Source organism: Loa loa (assembly GCF_000183805.2).
Source record: "Loa loa unplaced genomic scaffold supercont3.411, whole genome shotgun sequence".
Classification (NCBI taxonomy): Eukaryota; Metazoa; Nematoda; class Chromadorea; order Rhabditida; family Onchocercidae; genus Loa; species Loa loa.
In genome coordinates, this window is record NW_018108591.1 from 17,867 (window position 1) to 34,260 (window position 16,394).

General features: G+C 34.6%; 4 protein-coding genes across 4 annotated transcripts; all 4 read right to left on the reverse strand.

Moving 5' to 3' along the window:
- Nucleotides 1-112: 112 nt before the first annotated feature.
- Nucleotides 113-5,961, reverse strand: LOAG_00955 (atypical/RIO/RIO3 protein kinase). The gene is made up of 11 exons (XM_003136495.2): nucleotides 5,757-5,961; nucleotides 4,964-5,135; nucleotides 4,750-4,863; nucleotides 4,446-4,561; nucleotides 4,205-4,318; nucleotides 3,939-4,058; nucleotides 2,916-3,112; nucleotides 2,020-2,182; nucleotides 1,649-1,753; nucleotides 1,181-1,348; nucleotides 113-858 (listed from the first exon to the last, which is right to left on the reverse strand). Exons 1-11 carry the CDS (start codon nucleotides 5,871-5,873, stop codon nucleotides 724-726), a joined length of 1,521 nt encoding a protein of 506 aa, XP_003136543.1. The 5' UTR covers nucleotides 5,874-5,961; the 3' UTR covers nucleotides 113-723.
- Nucleotides 5,962-7,687: 1,726 nt separating this feature from the next.
- Nucleotides 7,688-13,015, reverse strand: LOAG_00956 (FAD binding domain-containing protein). Its single transcript, XM_020445605.1, has 15 exons — nucleotides 12,874-13,015; nucleotides 11,930-12,164; nucleotides 11,473-11,559; nucleotides 11,131-11,313; nucleotides 10,767-10,912; nucleotides 10,400-10,561; nucleotides 10,169-10,288; nucleotides 9,950-10,068; nucleotides 9,625-9,806; nucleotides 9,423-9,539; nucleotides 9,105-9,236; nucleotides 8,679-8,829; nucleotides 8,347-8,492; nucleotides 8,140-8,222; nucleotides 7,688-7,978 (listed from the first exon to the last, which is right to left on the reverse strand). Exons 2-15 carry the CDS (start codon nucleotides 12,152-12,154, stop codon nucleotides 7,834-7,836), a joined length of 1,998 nt encoding a protein of 665 aa, XP_020303956.1. The 5' UTR covers nucleotides 12,155-12,164; nucleotides 12,874-13,015; the 3' UTR covers nucleotides 7,688-7,833.
- A 1,652-nt stretch (nucleotides 13,016-14,667) lies between these two features.
- On the reverse strand, nucleotides 14,668-15,421 carry LOAG_00957 (40S ribosomal protein S21). Its single transcript, XM_003136497.2, has 2 exons — nucleotides 15,076-15,421; nucleotides 14,668-14,853 (listed from the first exon to the last, which is right to left on the reverse strand). Exons 1-2 carry the CDS (start codon nucleotides 15,231-15,233, stop codon nucleotides 14,757-14,759), a joined length of 255 nt encoding a protein of 84 aa, XP_003136545.1. The 5' UTR covers nucleotides 15,234-15,421; the 3' UTR covers nucleotides 14,668-14,756.
- A 638-nt stretch (nucleotides 15,422-16,059) lies between these two features.
- LOAG_00958 (hypothetical protein) lies at nucleotides 16,060-16,285 on the reverse strand (the record flags this gene model as incomplete). The annotated part of the gene is made up of 1 exon (XM_003136498.2): nucleotides 16,060-16,285. One exon carries the CDS (start codon nucleotides 16,283-16,285, stop codon nucleotides 16,100-16,102), a length of 186 nt encoding a protein of 61 aa, XP_003136546.1. The 3' UTR covers nucleotides 16,060-16,099.
- Nucleotides 16,286-16,394: the final 109 nt, after the last annotated feature.

A 16,394-nucleotide genomic window follows, 5' to 3' on the forward strand; every position in this document is an offset into this window, starting at 1 on the left:
TCATGCGTAAGGAATAAGAATTCCTAATCGAATTCAGCCTGCACATACACAACGTCTGCTTATTGGCTTTCCTGAAGCTTCCAGACCATACATCCTGTTCTGCCTACCGCTTTTGGTTTAAGTTAAACTGTTCGAAGGTTAACGATTTGAAATGTCAGTGCTTTATGTTTCAAGCAGCAAAACTCCCGCATTCTACCTGCTTTTTCTCACCTTAATAAGTATAAACCAGACCAAAGTGTCATGCTGATCAGTGCACTTGATTAAATCGATAGGTTTTTGTGTATGAAATATATATATCACAGTAGTAAATCCAATTATGCATACATCAAAATCCAATTTCAGCATTCAGAAACGATACGATAATTGTGCATACGAAAAGACATGACAAAACACACCCTGACTAATAATTTTGTTGTTTTGCGACAAAAGCAGAGGGAGCTGCAGTCTTAACAATTCCTATCGTTTAAGGAGTTAACATAGGGAAAATAGCGTCAAATCGGTTTTTAGCGACTAATAAAAATTTTTCTAAATTCCAAATGCAAAGAACATACAAGCTGAGATACATTAGATTTCGGTTACTTTTTTTTTTCTTGATGTATTCAGTGTAGCGTAATTATTCTCGAAATGATCGGTTATCCCTCCATCAAAGCCAAGAAAATTCCTAACCGCAGGACTTTGTAGAACTGTTGTAAAAAACTGGAAATAAACTAAAAAATATGACGTTTAATTGTATGGTTCTGCTGGGTCATTATGTGTTTCTGCAACTTCAGCATCATATAAACGCAATTCCATGTCAGCTGGATTTGCTTTGTCGCAGCGTAATTGAACATTGCGATTATCTTTTTCAAAATGTTCGACCTGGAAATTAAAACCAGTTTTTACTTCCTAATTGTCATTTATTACTGAATGGACAACTTCGGGGCTTCTATTTCACCAAAAAATGCTAACTCATTTACATCCAGCTAAAGATAACATATGTGGTCAAGCCTTTTAACTGGAGGAATAATGATATAAAATGGTCACACGTACATATAGAATGAATCACTTCCATAGTTTTTCCCCTGGATTTTACGAAAAATGGTCATCTCTGTCTTATCCTTAATGTAAAATTTAACGATTTAGGAATGGAAGATGAAAGAAGTGCTGTTAAAATGCATCCTTAACTGACACATAGAACAACCTGCACTGCGAGATTTTCTTCTGGATCCATATTTAGACCAGTTATTTCGTTGAACAGCTCAGTTGCTGATGGTAAGTTCTTGGCACCCAATTTCGCGAAAAATTCTAAAACATTGTCGACATCACGCAATAGGAAAAACAATGCTCGAGGATGCGAAATGTCCATCGCCTGTAACAAGTTTTTAATTAAATCAGAACATTGCTCATACATTTCCCCCTTCCCATTTTTTTGAAAGTGTTGTTTTCCTGAAAGATTCATTGATGAGACCTCATTGATGAAAATCTTTGTAATATTAAATTTCATGTAAATATTTCAATGTGAATATAAAGAAGTTAATTGTCAGTTACTACGGGAAAGAAAAAATTATTTAAAATTTAATTTGGTAAACTTAGCGAACTAGGGTTCAAATTTACTAGGTTTCAATCGACTTCAAATTCACTTCACAATTTAACCACTAAACTAACCAACCTGTGAGACATCAATAATGTAAACATCACTTTCATGATAAAGGACATTAAATTCGCTGAGATCACCGTGTACGAGATTGCAATTCGTAAACATTTTAATCATTTCCTGAAATACTGTTCGTAAGTACTTTTGTACGAATTTCGTTAACATTCTCCTTCGAATTAAATGAAACTCATTACAAATGACTTTAAAAACATAGTGAACGAATACTTATGACTGGATCACAAGAAACATGTTTTGCTTTCGTCTAGAAAACATGAAGAAACGTCTATCAGTAAGTAACGGAAGAATATAAATTTTAATTTTTGAACAATTTATTCTTAACTTGAATCATTTAAACAAAAAATTAGAAAAACACGGATGAGACAAACCGCTTTCACTTGCAAAAATGTATTATAAATAATTTCCTGATCACTCCATTCGATATCCTTCAGTTTACGGGCTGCAATACCATTGGAGCCAATGAATGTCATAATCATGATATGTTTCCTAAGACGGATCGGTTTCGGACATTTCACACCTCCTCGTACCATTCTTAAAAAATCACAATTTTCGTAAATCATATGATCTTGTCTTGATTACAATTCAAAAAGATTGGATTTTAAACATTTAAAATAATAATAACTCTGGTAAATTATGCCCGTATTTCAATTACGCTAAATCTACTGTTGAAGTAAAACTCTATACAAGTAAACTTTATTTGCAATTTTTACAGTTCTTTTATCTCGCAAAATCAGATAACCAATTAACCAAAGTCTTCTAATAAGACTAAGTAGTAAGAAGCTAAACGCCTGGAAAAACACTTCATATTTTTTTGTTTTTAATTCATTCCATGCTACTTTTTGTAACTAGTTCATACAATCAATTATTCTTGGGTTGGAAATCCATGGTGGGAGGAAAATTAAATCAAATTTCTTATGAGAACTTACTTCACCTCTTCAGAAAAAGAATTTGACTCCCTTTGACTCTTTTATTTGTTTTTTTTGACGTTACCAGCCGTTAGATTCTTTTCAAATTACATGTTGCATATCTTCTATCCAAAAGCCAAACGAAAACGTAGGATAGGAAACTTCGAAAGTTTCCGACTATTAGTAGTGTGAAGTATAAAAACGAACATTAAATATAAAAAGGGAAAATTAACGCGCTATTTTCTCTAACACAATTTATTGCAGTGAAAACTCATCCATCTCTATACATGTAAAACATGAAAAATCTAATTAATTTGGAAGCTTGAAACAATCAATAAGAATGAATACATGAAACATACCGATTCAAATTCGTGTACTCCTTTTCAGCCCAAATCCGCAATACTCGTCGTGGATTTCTGAAGCGATAATCATCTTGGACATATTCCGATCTATTCTTGAACTCCGACAACGTCATTTTGTAAACTTTCAAAGCACAATGTCTTTCTTCCAGAAGTCGCATTCCATCGTGTGCTGTTGCATGCAAAACTATCGATTCCTGTATTCAAACGCAACTTTTCAATTCAATTCTCTTAAAGTATAATAAAATATCTTTAGGCTTAGCTTTACACCAAACATACTTCTTATAATGAGCAAAGCCTACTAAGTATATGGAACGGCTGTAGCATTCTGCTATTCTCGATAAAGCCAAAAGTCATTGTTTATCTTAAAATATTTGACAGATTCATTTGTAATTTTTGAATACTGCCAATTTTCAATTTCTTTAGAGATAACCAGTGTGAAATATTTTATGCTGTTGCCTTCTCCAGTGCTTCATAACATCAATATTGTTGGAACTTTTTCAGGAGTGTAAAAAAAGAGAACCCGACTTCACTTCTGACCAAAATCTTTTTGCGCCGATGCACAATGTTTGCAAAAAAAATCATCTATGAGATAAACAATGAACTCCAAATGTAATTCGAATATATACCGAATCTATTATGAGAACCCCATGGATCTGTAGTATTGATTCATGGTTCCCTATACTCGATATTTCAACAATCTCTGGTTAGACAGAATTTGAAAAGTTGGAGGTAGTGGAGATTTAAGAAAATTTTAACTCCCAAAACCTATATGAACTCAAGAAAAAAGCAGTAAAGGACGGCTATAATGAAGACATTTACTTTTTTTGCATAATTTGACAATTCTTGATAGATATGTTTATGAGAAAAAAGAAAAACATATTTCAGGATGTAACACCCATTACGGAGTGCCTGAATAAGCTGTAACTAAGAACACTATAACAATTCTCAATGTCTTCAAATCTTCGACATACTTTAATGTTTTCTTACATAATCCTTTTTTCTCTTTCTATACAACTCTACCTTGCCCGTTGCAATAACATTTTCGATCACATCGAAAAGACCAGAAGTGATAAATCTATAGATTATCAAGCGAGTGACCTTGTCCATGCTTAATTCATTCGTTGCTTTTTCATCCTTATCCTGGAAAAAAAAGACAAGTCAAAACACAATTCCATAAAAAACTCGACCATGTATATCCCCATTATTTTCTCAATCCTAGAATTTTATAACTCTGAAAGACGCTATCGACCATTTCAAAAAAAGAAAAAAAACATTTCTCGACTTACCTTCTCACGAGCATTCCTCCTCTGATCAACTTTGCCGTAGTTACGCAGTTTATTGTAAACTCTGTTACTCAGCCTTTCACCGACTACATCGCCAGTGGGAATATTAATAGGCAGCTATATGAAGTGGAAGAGGTATGACCAATCGAAAGTCAAAATTAATATTTCAACAAATTTAAAAACATATAATATAGGTCCACAAACGGTGCTTATTATACCGCAGTTTAATTTAATAAGAACTAACATGCATCACTTTTTCAGAATTACGTCTCTCAGCGATTTCTTTATCATGCTTTGTAATTAAATGCCCCGAAGCATTACGCATGTAACCACTCGGCGGAAACTCATCTTTTGTCCTTGCTAAAATTTGCTATTCTCGGAATTTTTGCATGAAAATATACAGCTATAAGTCGCAAAACTATTCCTTCGCAGTTTTTCATTTGATAATTTGCAGCTGTTAAACATAGTATAGCAAAAAAACACACCCTTACACCATGGAAAATTTCATAACTGTAATTCTTCATAGAAATAATTACAAACCAACATACAGTAAACAAAATCAATAGCGATTTCTCGCAAATCTTCATCGTCTTCACTCAGTTCCTCCTCCAAATCATAATCGCTATTGTACGAAGGATGGTAGCGAACAAACCCGAATTCAACTGCAATATTGAACATCCAGAAGAAATTCGACACTCACCTAAGAATTAGAAAACAAAATTTATTTTTGAAAAACTGATTCTTTGTTTTCGAAAAACCGACTCTTTGTTCCAGTTGCTTCGCCTTTCGCCAACTTCAAACTCATTTCATATTCCCGATCAAACTCTTCCTGCAGTTTTCTGGCAAGTTCTAGGTCATTCTTACATTGCAGCAGTTCACTGGGGCTCAAACCGTATTGTGCTATGGACGGGTCGAGAACATTTGCATCTTCTTCCTGATGGAATTGATAGATTTTTTTTACAAAGTAGAATGTCGGTTAATAAATCATTTATTTCATATATATAGAAGTGTAAGCAAAAAAATGGCAATCAGCATGCAATTCATTTGATTAATAGTAGCTTATTTTCTTTTTGATCTGCTTTCAGTAGTAAAAAATATTATAAAATCAACTTGTCTTACATCAAGTCCTCCAATTTCCCGCTAATTTCGATAAAGAGGAAATGCTGCGTACTATTCGGGTCATTTCTGTTATTCAAGAGTTTAGTACATCAATTAACACAGGAGGCCATAATGAAAATGCAGATAATCATGCTATCTGAGAAGGAATTTAAATGCATTTTCACCAAAATATTTATGCTATATCGCCACTACAGTAGTGGGAAGGATTCAACGTCAATACCTAGAAAAGTTAGAGCATTGCCATCAAAGTACAACGAAAAGTAGAAAGGATTCAACACTGAAATCGGAAGTGCCAGTTAAAATAAAACCGAAAGTATTTTCTAAGACAAGCATCCATGTGAGCAGTTAGTAGAAGTGTATACGTGAACATTTCCGTCTTCCATTAAATAAATATTAATACATTTCTAAAAAAAAAGAACTAAACGAAAAGGTAAACCTCAAGTTGCTCTGCTAACTCCTCACTCATTATTTCAGCAAATGACACCACCGGTTCCACTTCTTCACTTCCTTTTTTGCACCATGCCGATTCCTTCACTTTCAAACTAGTCGACATGCCTCCTAGTTTTACGTCCAGTTCAGTGGAGAAGTGATAAGAAACGTGGTATTAACTTCCTGAACCATATTATGTAAAATCCTTAAACTCAATTTACTTGTTTTTCTTTGAAATATGCTGGTTTAAATCTGAAGACAATGACATAAGCAATTATTGTCTCCCACAAAGCTCAATAGCCCTACTAAACCTTGTCATATGACAGGCCGTATAGAATGACAACTGAAACATGTGTCATTGAATAAACCTTCACAAAAAATACCATCCCGTATACTGGTTGACAAACTGTTGGACATGTGGCCACCGCGACCTTACCTAGCAATGGTCTGAGATATGTGGTAGCTTAGGGCTGATGAGATGTGATAGCTCAGACGTAGTATGTGGTAGTGTAGGAATGATAAGATATGGTAGTACATAATGAGATGAAAGAAAACTGCAGGGAACGATGATCGCTGTGAAATATTGCGTAATCTCGCTAGTCCAATACTTCGAGGACATTTGTCACCGCAATATACACGATCAACAATGAACATTATAGGAAGGACGGCTGGAACGGAGCACTAGGAGAAAACATGCAACACTTTGCACTTGAATTTTTATTACTTTTTATCACCGCAGTTTTTACAGGAATGGAATAGCTCTCCTCGCAGTATTTCCCACTATATATTGCTACACTCATCTCATTTTTTTTCCCTCTCAAATTATTCACACAGCGAGTACAGGCCGCATCTATCTGTCAAATTAGGAGGACCATTGGAGTGAAGTGCGCAGTCAATACATTTGACAATCCTATAAATCATCAACTATGGGGAAATATAAACAGTAAGTGCCCTTACCCAAGACGAGTAGGTGATCAATGAATACTCTTATAGGTGATCAGTGAATACTCCTACCCAAGATCAACGGTTAGCGTAATCTTACACAGATAGTGATTAGTTTATCCTTCGACAGTGCGATGGAAAACAAGAATTTCAAGTATTTCTTAAGGGAGCTTATAAACGTCACATATACTGCTGCAGGAGGAGATATGATGGAACCGTGTAGTTCATGTGGGTAAGCGAATGTATATTATGGTAAGGTAAATAAACTGGCCGAGAGGTAAAGGGTGGGGGTTTCAATAAGGGCGATAATACCGTGAGCTGAAGAATGACAAATATTATCAATTAACTACCTTCCCAAGCGAGACTTCAGTGCTTCTAATCGACCTACAAAAATGACCATCACAGAGCTGGACACTATCATGTGATAGACACCAGTGATGTTTATTAACTGGCTTTAAAAGGAATGAGAAATCAGGAGAGTAAAGAAGTGACAGAGCTTACAAGAACGAACATTTGCCGGATGTGTTCAGTTTTGTCTATTGCTTTGGGAGCATTTTCTGTATGGTACTAACCGTACAGAAAACAAATTGAAAGAATAGGAAAGATTGTTTTGCGATTCAGATGCTTCACCCAAGCAGTCTGCATTAGTCAGGTGGGCAGTCATTGCTTTCTCTGGCTGCATGCAGCCATGTTGGATACAAATGAATCATGTAAATAATTGCTGTGGCAAGAATGAGTGTGATTTGTTTGTCATCAGAACACATAGAAAGCAGTACAACCTGAATTTCAATTTATTCTCTTGCTTAATTTCATCACAACACTCATTATTGAAATCTTAACATATATGTGATATGTTTCGTATGCAGAATATTCTGACTCACTACTGTAATTAGAAAGATTTCATCCACTGTGATGATAACTGACTTTTGAATGGATTAGAGAGAGGCAATCTCATGTTCGCAAAAATGATTTCTTGCAAACTATTAATGCCATTAAACTGCTCTAACACTGAAGAAGACCTTCGCAGATAAGATCTTTTTACGGTGATATGAAGTTTTGAACGGTAAGAAAATAGCGAATAAATTCGAAATGAAGGCACAAACTAGACATCGAACTTTGTAAAATATAAATTCAAAGACCTATTAAGACCAGACATCTGTTTGGTAACATCGTTTCCGTTCCAAATCCTTTTGGAATTTCTGTGCTTCAATTTCGGTTTTCCCTCCAACCTCCATGAATATTCGTATGAATGTATTTTGCACATCACGTGCCATATTACGCGCATCGCTAAAATAACACGAAAGCTCAAAAACAATCTCAGTAACATGCAAAAAACGAGAAAGGTAAGCAGGAAGTTTGAAGAGCTAAAAGCAAATTTACAAGCGAGTTCTCAAGTTACTGAATAATTCATGTAATAAAAAAATGAATCAAAAATAAAGTCAGCATACCCACAAATAAAAATATTTGCACCATCTTCAACAGCTCTCCATATTGCTTCGCGACTTTTCCAAATTTCATCTTGCACATAAATCTGAAGCAATTACTTATGATTAACAAAGGCACTATTATGATTATTGGTTTCTGGTAATTTCGAGTAATTTAGATTTAGAGAACTGTTATGTGTTCTACATATGGATGGAAAGACGTAGACTTGCTTTTTTTGCAGTAACTCTGGAAAATGCAGTGTGTAGTTCGGAAAGTACACCATCTTCAATGAATTTCTTCAGTTCTTCTTCATAAATGTAATCTTGTTCTGGATGTCGACAGCCGTAATATAATATCATCGGCCCAATGCCTTGGCCTAAACAATTTTGTTTCGGAAGATAACATGACTGTAGAATAAATCAGAACCTATAAACTATTACTTGATTGACTAACTAAACTTGAATTGACTTTTACAAACCAACATTCTCAGCAGCAAAAAAAAAACTGCCGGAAGAAAAACTTAAATTTTAGGAATTAATGTGTCTTACATATGATTTTTTACCTTGTTTCTTCTGGAAACTTCGCTCCTGGAGAAAACCTCTAAATGGAGCAAAGCCTGTCCCAGGACCTATCATAATAACTGGTGTTTCCAGTCGATGTGGTAATCGCATTGTTGATTTTCTAACAAATATTGGTACTTTAGAACCTTCACCCTTCAATAAAAACTGCTGATCAATAAAAATAACTCCAACGCATCTTAAAGACATCGGGAAAATACATAAAGGCGTATGCAATGGAAAAGACCTGATAAATTAAGAAAGGACAGAAAAACATTTAAATAATAATATGCAATGAGATAACTAGTCAAATGATCAAATCCGTCTGTTCTGAAGAATTATTGAAGACTCATTTTTGAAAGTCAGAAATTACAGGAGGGATATAAATCAATAACCCCTTACAAAACTTTTAAAAAAGTAAAGAAAATAACTTTTTGGAGAAGAAAGTTGGTGCAAACTCCTTTGACTAATCGATTGCCAATCATATATCTTGTTACAACAACTGTTATAGCCAGTAATTCACGATCATATTTGGATGATGATGATATGCTGTAATAACGAGGCTGCAACAAATAAATGTTGTGTAATTATTCAGTCAAAGTCATCATACAAGTAAATAACAAGATCTAAAATTAAAAACTTACGGGTATACGGGTAGCACAATAAATACAGCATGATTCAAAGAAAACGACTTATATTGTTGCAGAATGTTGACAAACACCTTGAAGAAAAACTGAACCTAAAGATACCTGAAGACGAGGCAACAATTCTAGAACATAATCAACTGGAGGTTTACATGTCGGGAATGCACGAAGAATATCAATAATAGAACGCCTTTCTTTCTGAATATAATTCCCGTATTCCTTCTGCAAATATGAAATCTTATTTCCTGATGGAAATATTCCGAAGAACACATGACCCGACAGAAAGTAATACCATTTTAAGACTTACCAAACCCTGTTCATTTGCCGTGCTCAACAATAAAAGACGTTCTTTCTCATCTTCAGCACTTGTGAAGGAAGCTAATGCTTTCAGAACATTGGATTTAACTGGTGCACAGATATCTACGTAATGAGTAAAAGCGGTTCTTACTGTACATGGACACGGAAATGGATTCTTTTTCAGGTTTTCCTCTAAAAGCAACATTACAGTAAAAGAGGTTTCAAGACAATTAAATCAACATTTCAAATTTTAAGAATAAATTCAAGAAAATGTCCCTTTCTGCCGATACAAATGAATGAATATTTTAATGAACAACGAAAACAGTAATTAATACCATCAAGATTAACCAGACTGAAACGTAGATCCATATCAGCGTCAAGCAATTGCCCCAATTCTTCCACGAAGACTGGATCATTTGTTGGGAAAACGCCTAAATGATCACCCACCTCATACCTAAAAGCTTTTCACTGCACTATTAGTTAACAGTTTAATATTTGTTAAAAATCAAGCGGCTATGGAAATCTAAAGATGAATCGAAAATCCAATGATTAACCTCATTCTTGCTTCACTGATGATAAATTCGATGTGACGACAACTTCTATCACTTTTCATATCGTGTAGCTCACGATTAATATTAACAGTAGCGATAAATGGATTCTTCTGATTGAAGGGCCTAAAAATCGAAAGTCATCACCAATAACCAAAAAGATTATCGAAATGAACCATGACAACTTTGGTAATTTCTCAGGAATCTTTACAACTTTAAAAATGATAGGGAACTGACGGTCTTTGTTTTTCAAATGATCCTAGTCGGCCGTACTCCCCCGTGAATAATTTAACCGAGAAATCTTCCACAATTTCAAGGCGATACTGTCGTAATGAACCTGTTTCAGCAATTTCCCAACCAAAAATATTTGTTATAGCAGACCAAAAGCCTTCTCGCCACCTAAAGATATAAGCTTTGATTTCTGAAGAGCAAATTAAAACACTTCAAAAACAGCTCCGAAAATAAATCACAGCATATTATTTTAAAACATATAAAATAGTTCAGAAGGTAATACAAATGAAGAGTGAAATAAAACAAAATCCATAGATTGAAGAAAGAAAAGAATAAATTCTAAATTAGAAATGTATGAGTATGAATGTCAGACCTCATAAAATCCTCCTCCAGATTTCGATCATCATCGCCGAGGCCAAGGCTGTAAATACGCGTAGCACCGAATTCTTCCATTCGTCGGTTGAAATATTTCGCAATTTCATTGAAGTGCCCATATGTTTTATTACCTAAGCCAAAAACCTGAAAATTACATCTCCAAACTAACCAGCTACTACTAGTATGCTAACACACCCATTGCATATTAACGTTAATTGTCGTGAGGGTAAGAAGACAGAATTGAATAAACAAATGATAGCGAAATTCATGCAGTACAAGACAAACACGTAAAAGTTCGTTCTAATTAAGCTCTAAAAGTCTTTTCTAACCAGTTCAATTCTATGCAACAACATTAAACTAACGGCGAAATTAACGCCTGTCAAATTGAGGTCCGTATTCAAAACATGCTGATAAAATTCCTGCGCATTATCTGTCGGATCGCCTTCCCCGTAAGTTGCCATGAATAATATCAGAAGAACACCAGGAATTTCTTTAATTTTTTCGAAATCCTCAACATTCATTTCCTCTGGGTCGAGTAAAAGAGCCTGAAAACTTCACGGATCAAAAAAGAAATTAAAAACTGAAAAGCCCAACGATATTTTTCCCTTTCCACCCTGCTTGTCAAGTTCAAATTCTAAAAAAAAAATCAGCTTATTTGAAAACATGATTTATCGTTTAATTTATAGTTCTATCAGAAAACAAACCTTCTGACCGTAATTCTGAACATCCTTAGAAAGACGACCAGCCAATTCCTCAGCTGTTCCCGTTTGTGAGCCATAAATTATTAAGACCTGAAAAAAATCGATTTTTGATACTTAGCGCCAGTTTGAATTGATAGATGAGTGGGAAACTTTAAGAAGGGAAAATGTAAAAAAGTAAGAAATTCTTTAAAATTCCCTGAAGAATTGGATTTCCCAACGGATTCCATTAATTCAACTTATATATAAGAAAGAATTTTCTTGAAAGAAAGTGAAGTACAAAGTAAGGGTAGATTTCACAACTCAAAAAAACTTTTAGCATTTTAAAAACCTTTAAATATTTCCTACCTCCTGCAAAAAATAAATTAACTAAGAAAGATCAAAAAGATATCAAGATTGACACAGCCTCGCAAAAGATCAACTTGATAACAGAAGCAAATTAATAAAAATAAAAACTGGTGACCTTTCGTTCTTCCGATTTCATACGTGCAACGAATGAAGTTTGTCGATCAAATGAATTGCTGGGAGAAGTGTAGGATGGCAAGACAGTTGGTGTGAACTTATTAGTGGTTTTTCCGATCCATGACCTCCAGGAATAATAGACTGTTGTAAGCAGTACGATGGTTAAAACAATCAAATCAATTATGTCCAGCCGTGTTCGCAACCAATCCATCACTGCCACCGTCATCACAGTTTTCCTGTTTTTTTCTTTTTTTTGTACTGTAGTTCTTCCAAAATTATTAAATTTACAAACCCCAAATTAAAATTACGAACAACTGGGAAATTTATGTAAATTACTTATGAAGTAGGGAAAGCTAGAAAATAATGTGCACAAGTTCGAGAAACAGAAAACTTTGGTCAGTATCCAAAATTTATCTTGCCATGCTTTTTTCTTTCGATTTCTGATAATAACGTTGATAATATACATTGTCAGATGTATGAAGATGGTGGAATAAAACAGCTAAAAACCAAACTGACAGAAGAATCGAAGGTGTTGTAAACTCCAATTACGAACCATTAATTTTTCATTTCCTACTGCGCCTCCCAACAATGTAATTACTGCGTTAGTTTTTTAGGACTGAACAATACCATGACTTTTATCTGACGAGAAAAAAAAAAACATCTGCTTCTAAGATTTTCAAAAGAGAAATCAAGCATTGCTAAGCATGAATGTTCATCTCAAGCAATGCTCGCCAAGTCATTTTAGAATAATTTTAAACGGTTATACAAATAGAGGATAGGACAGCAAAACAGTTTGTACAGTCCGTTATACCGATCATTGAATAACAATGACAGTCTCTCACTCACGTTTTTAATGCTAATGGATGACTGAAAAACTGCATTTAAAGAAAATCATTTATTAAAATTTTAGAATTTCTTGAAAAAAATGTAAAAAAAAAGACATACCAACGTGAACGGATAGCTCCTGTCTACAAGGAATGAAAGGTATGTGATCTCGTAACTTGATGTTATATTTGTTGATTGTTAGAACCGGTTCCTTTTACCAAATCAGACGCCAATATTTCTTTTCATCCAATATGATCTTAAAAAAATTTCGGTATTTTTCTAAAACTTTTTATTTTGAAAAAAATAGCGAATATAACTGAACATAAAAATATGAATTGGAATATGACAAGTAACTCCGACAACCATTACATAGTTTCGTGAACGATATTTGTTAGATTTTTCCATTACAAAGAGCAATAGAATCATAAGGAATGAATGCTTCGCTCGTGTCACAGGACGAGAAGCGATGAAACAACAAAGATGACGTAAAAAGGAAAGGACTGAAGGTACATTCCTCATTTATTCATCCCCGCACATTGTCATCAAACACGACTTCTGTCGTGAAGCACTCTGCAATTAAATTCAACAACTGAAATGAAAAGTTTGCTAGTTTGGGAAGTTCAAAAGAAAACAAAACAGTAGTGATTTCATTTTGACGAATATAAATGCGCTTATGTTACAACAGTACTTGAATGTTCCTACCCTATGCTTAGTGTTAGTGAATTTGAATGAATCACAGAATTAAATAGCGAATCAGGTAGTAAAAATTATACTTAGAGGACAACCTTAGAGGACAACCAAAGTAATTATTGCATATACTATAAGCAGTGATGACTAAATTTAATGTTGGACCATTCAAGACCTTACATCATATGATTGAAACCGTCACTCCGTTTCAGACATTCGAACTTCGGCTTACTGTAACAGATATCAGCCTAAAGAAACACAGTAAAATTGGGGGATATGCCAATTGTGAAGGAAGGAACCTAAAGCTGACTTGGATAAGAAGCAGTGCATAAATTTATACAAGGTCTTCCGTATGTTCATTTTTAGAGAGCCGAAGGTTACAAAATTTGAAATGCTACAAAACCTTATGCTTGGCACAATAAGGTTAACAGGATAGGGAACTGTCGAATTGCAGTCCAAGATTTTGGAAGCGTAAATGTTTAAGTGGAGTCAAGAGTAAAGTCCAAATAAATCATTAAGCAAATCAATCGCTGAAAGATAAGAAAAGACTAGATGAATTTTCGAATTGACTTCTATTTCATTCCATCTAAAGTAATTGGAAATCAGGTTATCGGCGATTTTTGGCATCTTTTCTTTCACCATCAAAATCAGAACTATTAACTTCAACGAATCTCCCAAATTGTCTATGACTTCCACATTAATTATTCCTCTCTTCCACTCACAACACTGTCTTATCTTCCGAGCATAATAATTCCCCTCGAACTGTTGGCCACACTCTCACATCATTTTGACCACTCGAACTCATCGATTCTAATCACACTTCTTCAATTGCATCACATTACCCCATCACAGAATTAAGAACCGAACTTCCACCCACGAATTTACATCCTTGATGTTTTGACACCACATACCCCGGTTAAATATCACTCAAATCACTCAACAATAATGCATGTGCTTGTCCAACTCAGAAATTCTAAAAGTCAAACAAAATCACACCCTAACTAAAATTGTTAATATTGGTCATGTCAACTTTCTCCTCATACTTCATCTAGGCGCAGGTAAAAGAATACCTAGCTTAAGACCATAGGAATTCACACCATAGTAATTCAGAAACAAAAATATTTATTCAGAGAGTTCTGTTATTCAGAAATATATAGAAAGATCTAAAAGATTTAAATTCTCTAGCGTTTGTCGCCCATTTTCCATATGCAATGCAGTCCAATAAAAAAAAAATTACTTTATTATAGCTATAATAGCACAGAAAACATAACAATGAGGAAAAGAACGAACATCATAATCAAATGATCCTTCAAAATTTAAAAACTACTTGGTATCAAACCATCGCGTTTCGCAAGACGCAAAATGCAGTCATCCGATTCACCCATACACCGAATTTCGCCACAAATTGCGTATCTGTAGTAAAGAAATGTTAACTGAAAAAATAAAGAATCACTATCTTTAAAAATTACAGCAGAAGTGCAACTGTGTTTGTTGTACAGAAAATCTGTGAATCTCTCCAATAAAACTTATTAATCTGGAAATAATTTGATTCCTCTTTAAAATTATCTTAAGCAACCGCAGAGTCTACGAGATCATTCAACAGAAACACTGACGCTCACATTCAATTATTTATACCTTATAACTTTTCCAGGTACCATGCGTCCAGTTTTAGGATCTACATCAACCAAGTCGATTTGCACAGCTGCATGATCAGTTGCTGCAATGATACGCGACGATGAAGAACATTTCCTCGGTATGTATAGCTCAACAAGTGCTCCTTCGTCGTTCTGCATAATTAGCAAATGGAAACTGATTAATTCTTATCCTGCAATCCATTCTGTGAAATTCGATATTAATGGAAAGATGAAAAAGAATGCAAAATGATATGATAAAAAATGCAATGATCCCACTAAGTAAGCTAATACTAGACCACCACCAGCATATTAAGTTTTGAGATCTGCTTCGAATATACACAAAATATGATTAAATAGAGGTGGCATTTCAAACATATAGTGCAAAAATAAGTACTACTGATAAGTATGGGCATCGTTCATTGTAAGACTAGCATCATTACATAAGGACTAAGGCAGAAAAAATTTGGAGCAGAAACAAAAAAAAGAAAAAAAGTCAAGATAAAAGCACTTCCAACTGAAAAAAGAAAAAAAACCATAATCCACATGGATAAAACAGGAAATTAAAAAACTTTAACTATGCCTAAACAGAACAGAGAATTTTGCTTCAATTTCATTGGGTATTATTAGAGCACACACTTCATCTTAGATTAGTTATGCAGCTCAGGAAAACGGCAGGATAAATTGTTCCTAAAAACATCGTAGACTAGAATTATATTAGAGAATAAGCGCAAAGCAAAAATATAAAGAACAAAAAACACAGAAATAAGAGAGAACGAGACTTTAAAAGATAAGAACACGAATTAGTACCAGCAATTCCTCAACTTTGTGAGGGAACTCGCCTTTGATGAAGGAAACTATTCATCTGAAGTGAAACCCAAACAATTCATTGGGTATACAATAAAAAATACACCTAAATAGTGTGATAAAAAAAACTGAGGAGAAATCAGGCCATTACAAAGGCGAACGACATCAAAACCATCAACTGAAATAAACTACTGGTATCTAATGCATTTCTCTCACTCAGTTCAATCAATCGATGGTCTCAAACCACCCAGTCTCCCACACCACCTCGCACTTGCCGACCTGCACACCTGTCCACACGCGAGAACGAATACGCAGTCCTGTTCAACAGGAGACGACCTACCCAGCCCTGCCTCCAAACGACCACAGCCCACTTTACAAACTTCGATCATACGATGTGCCCTCGCCATGTACTAGCAAGATCCCGCATCTGACTTCGTTCTTCAAGTATCTCTCATATACAGTCAAGAACGAGTGAACTTACCAAGAAATTGGGATGACATGGAAATGAACCGTGAA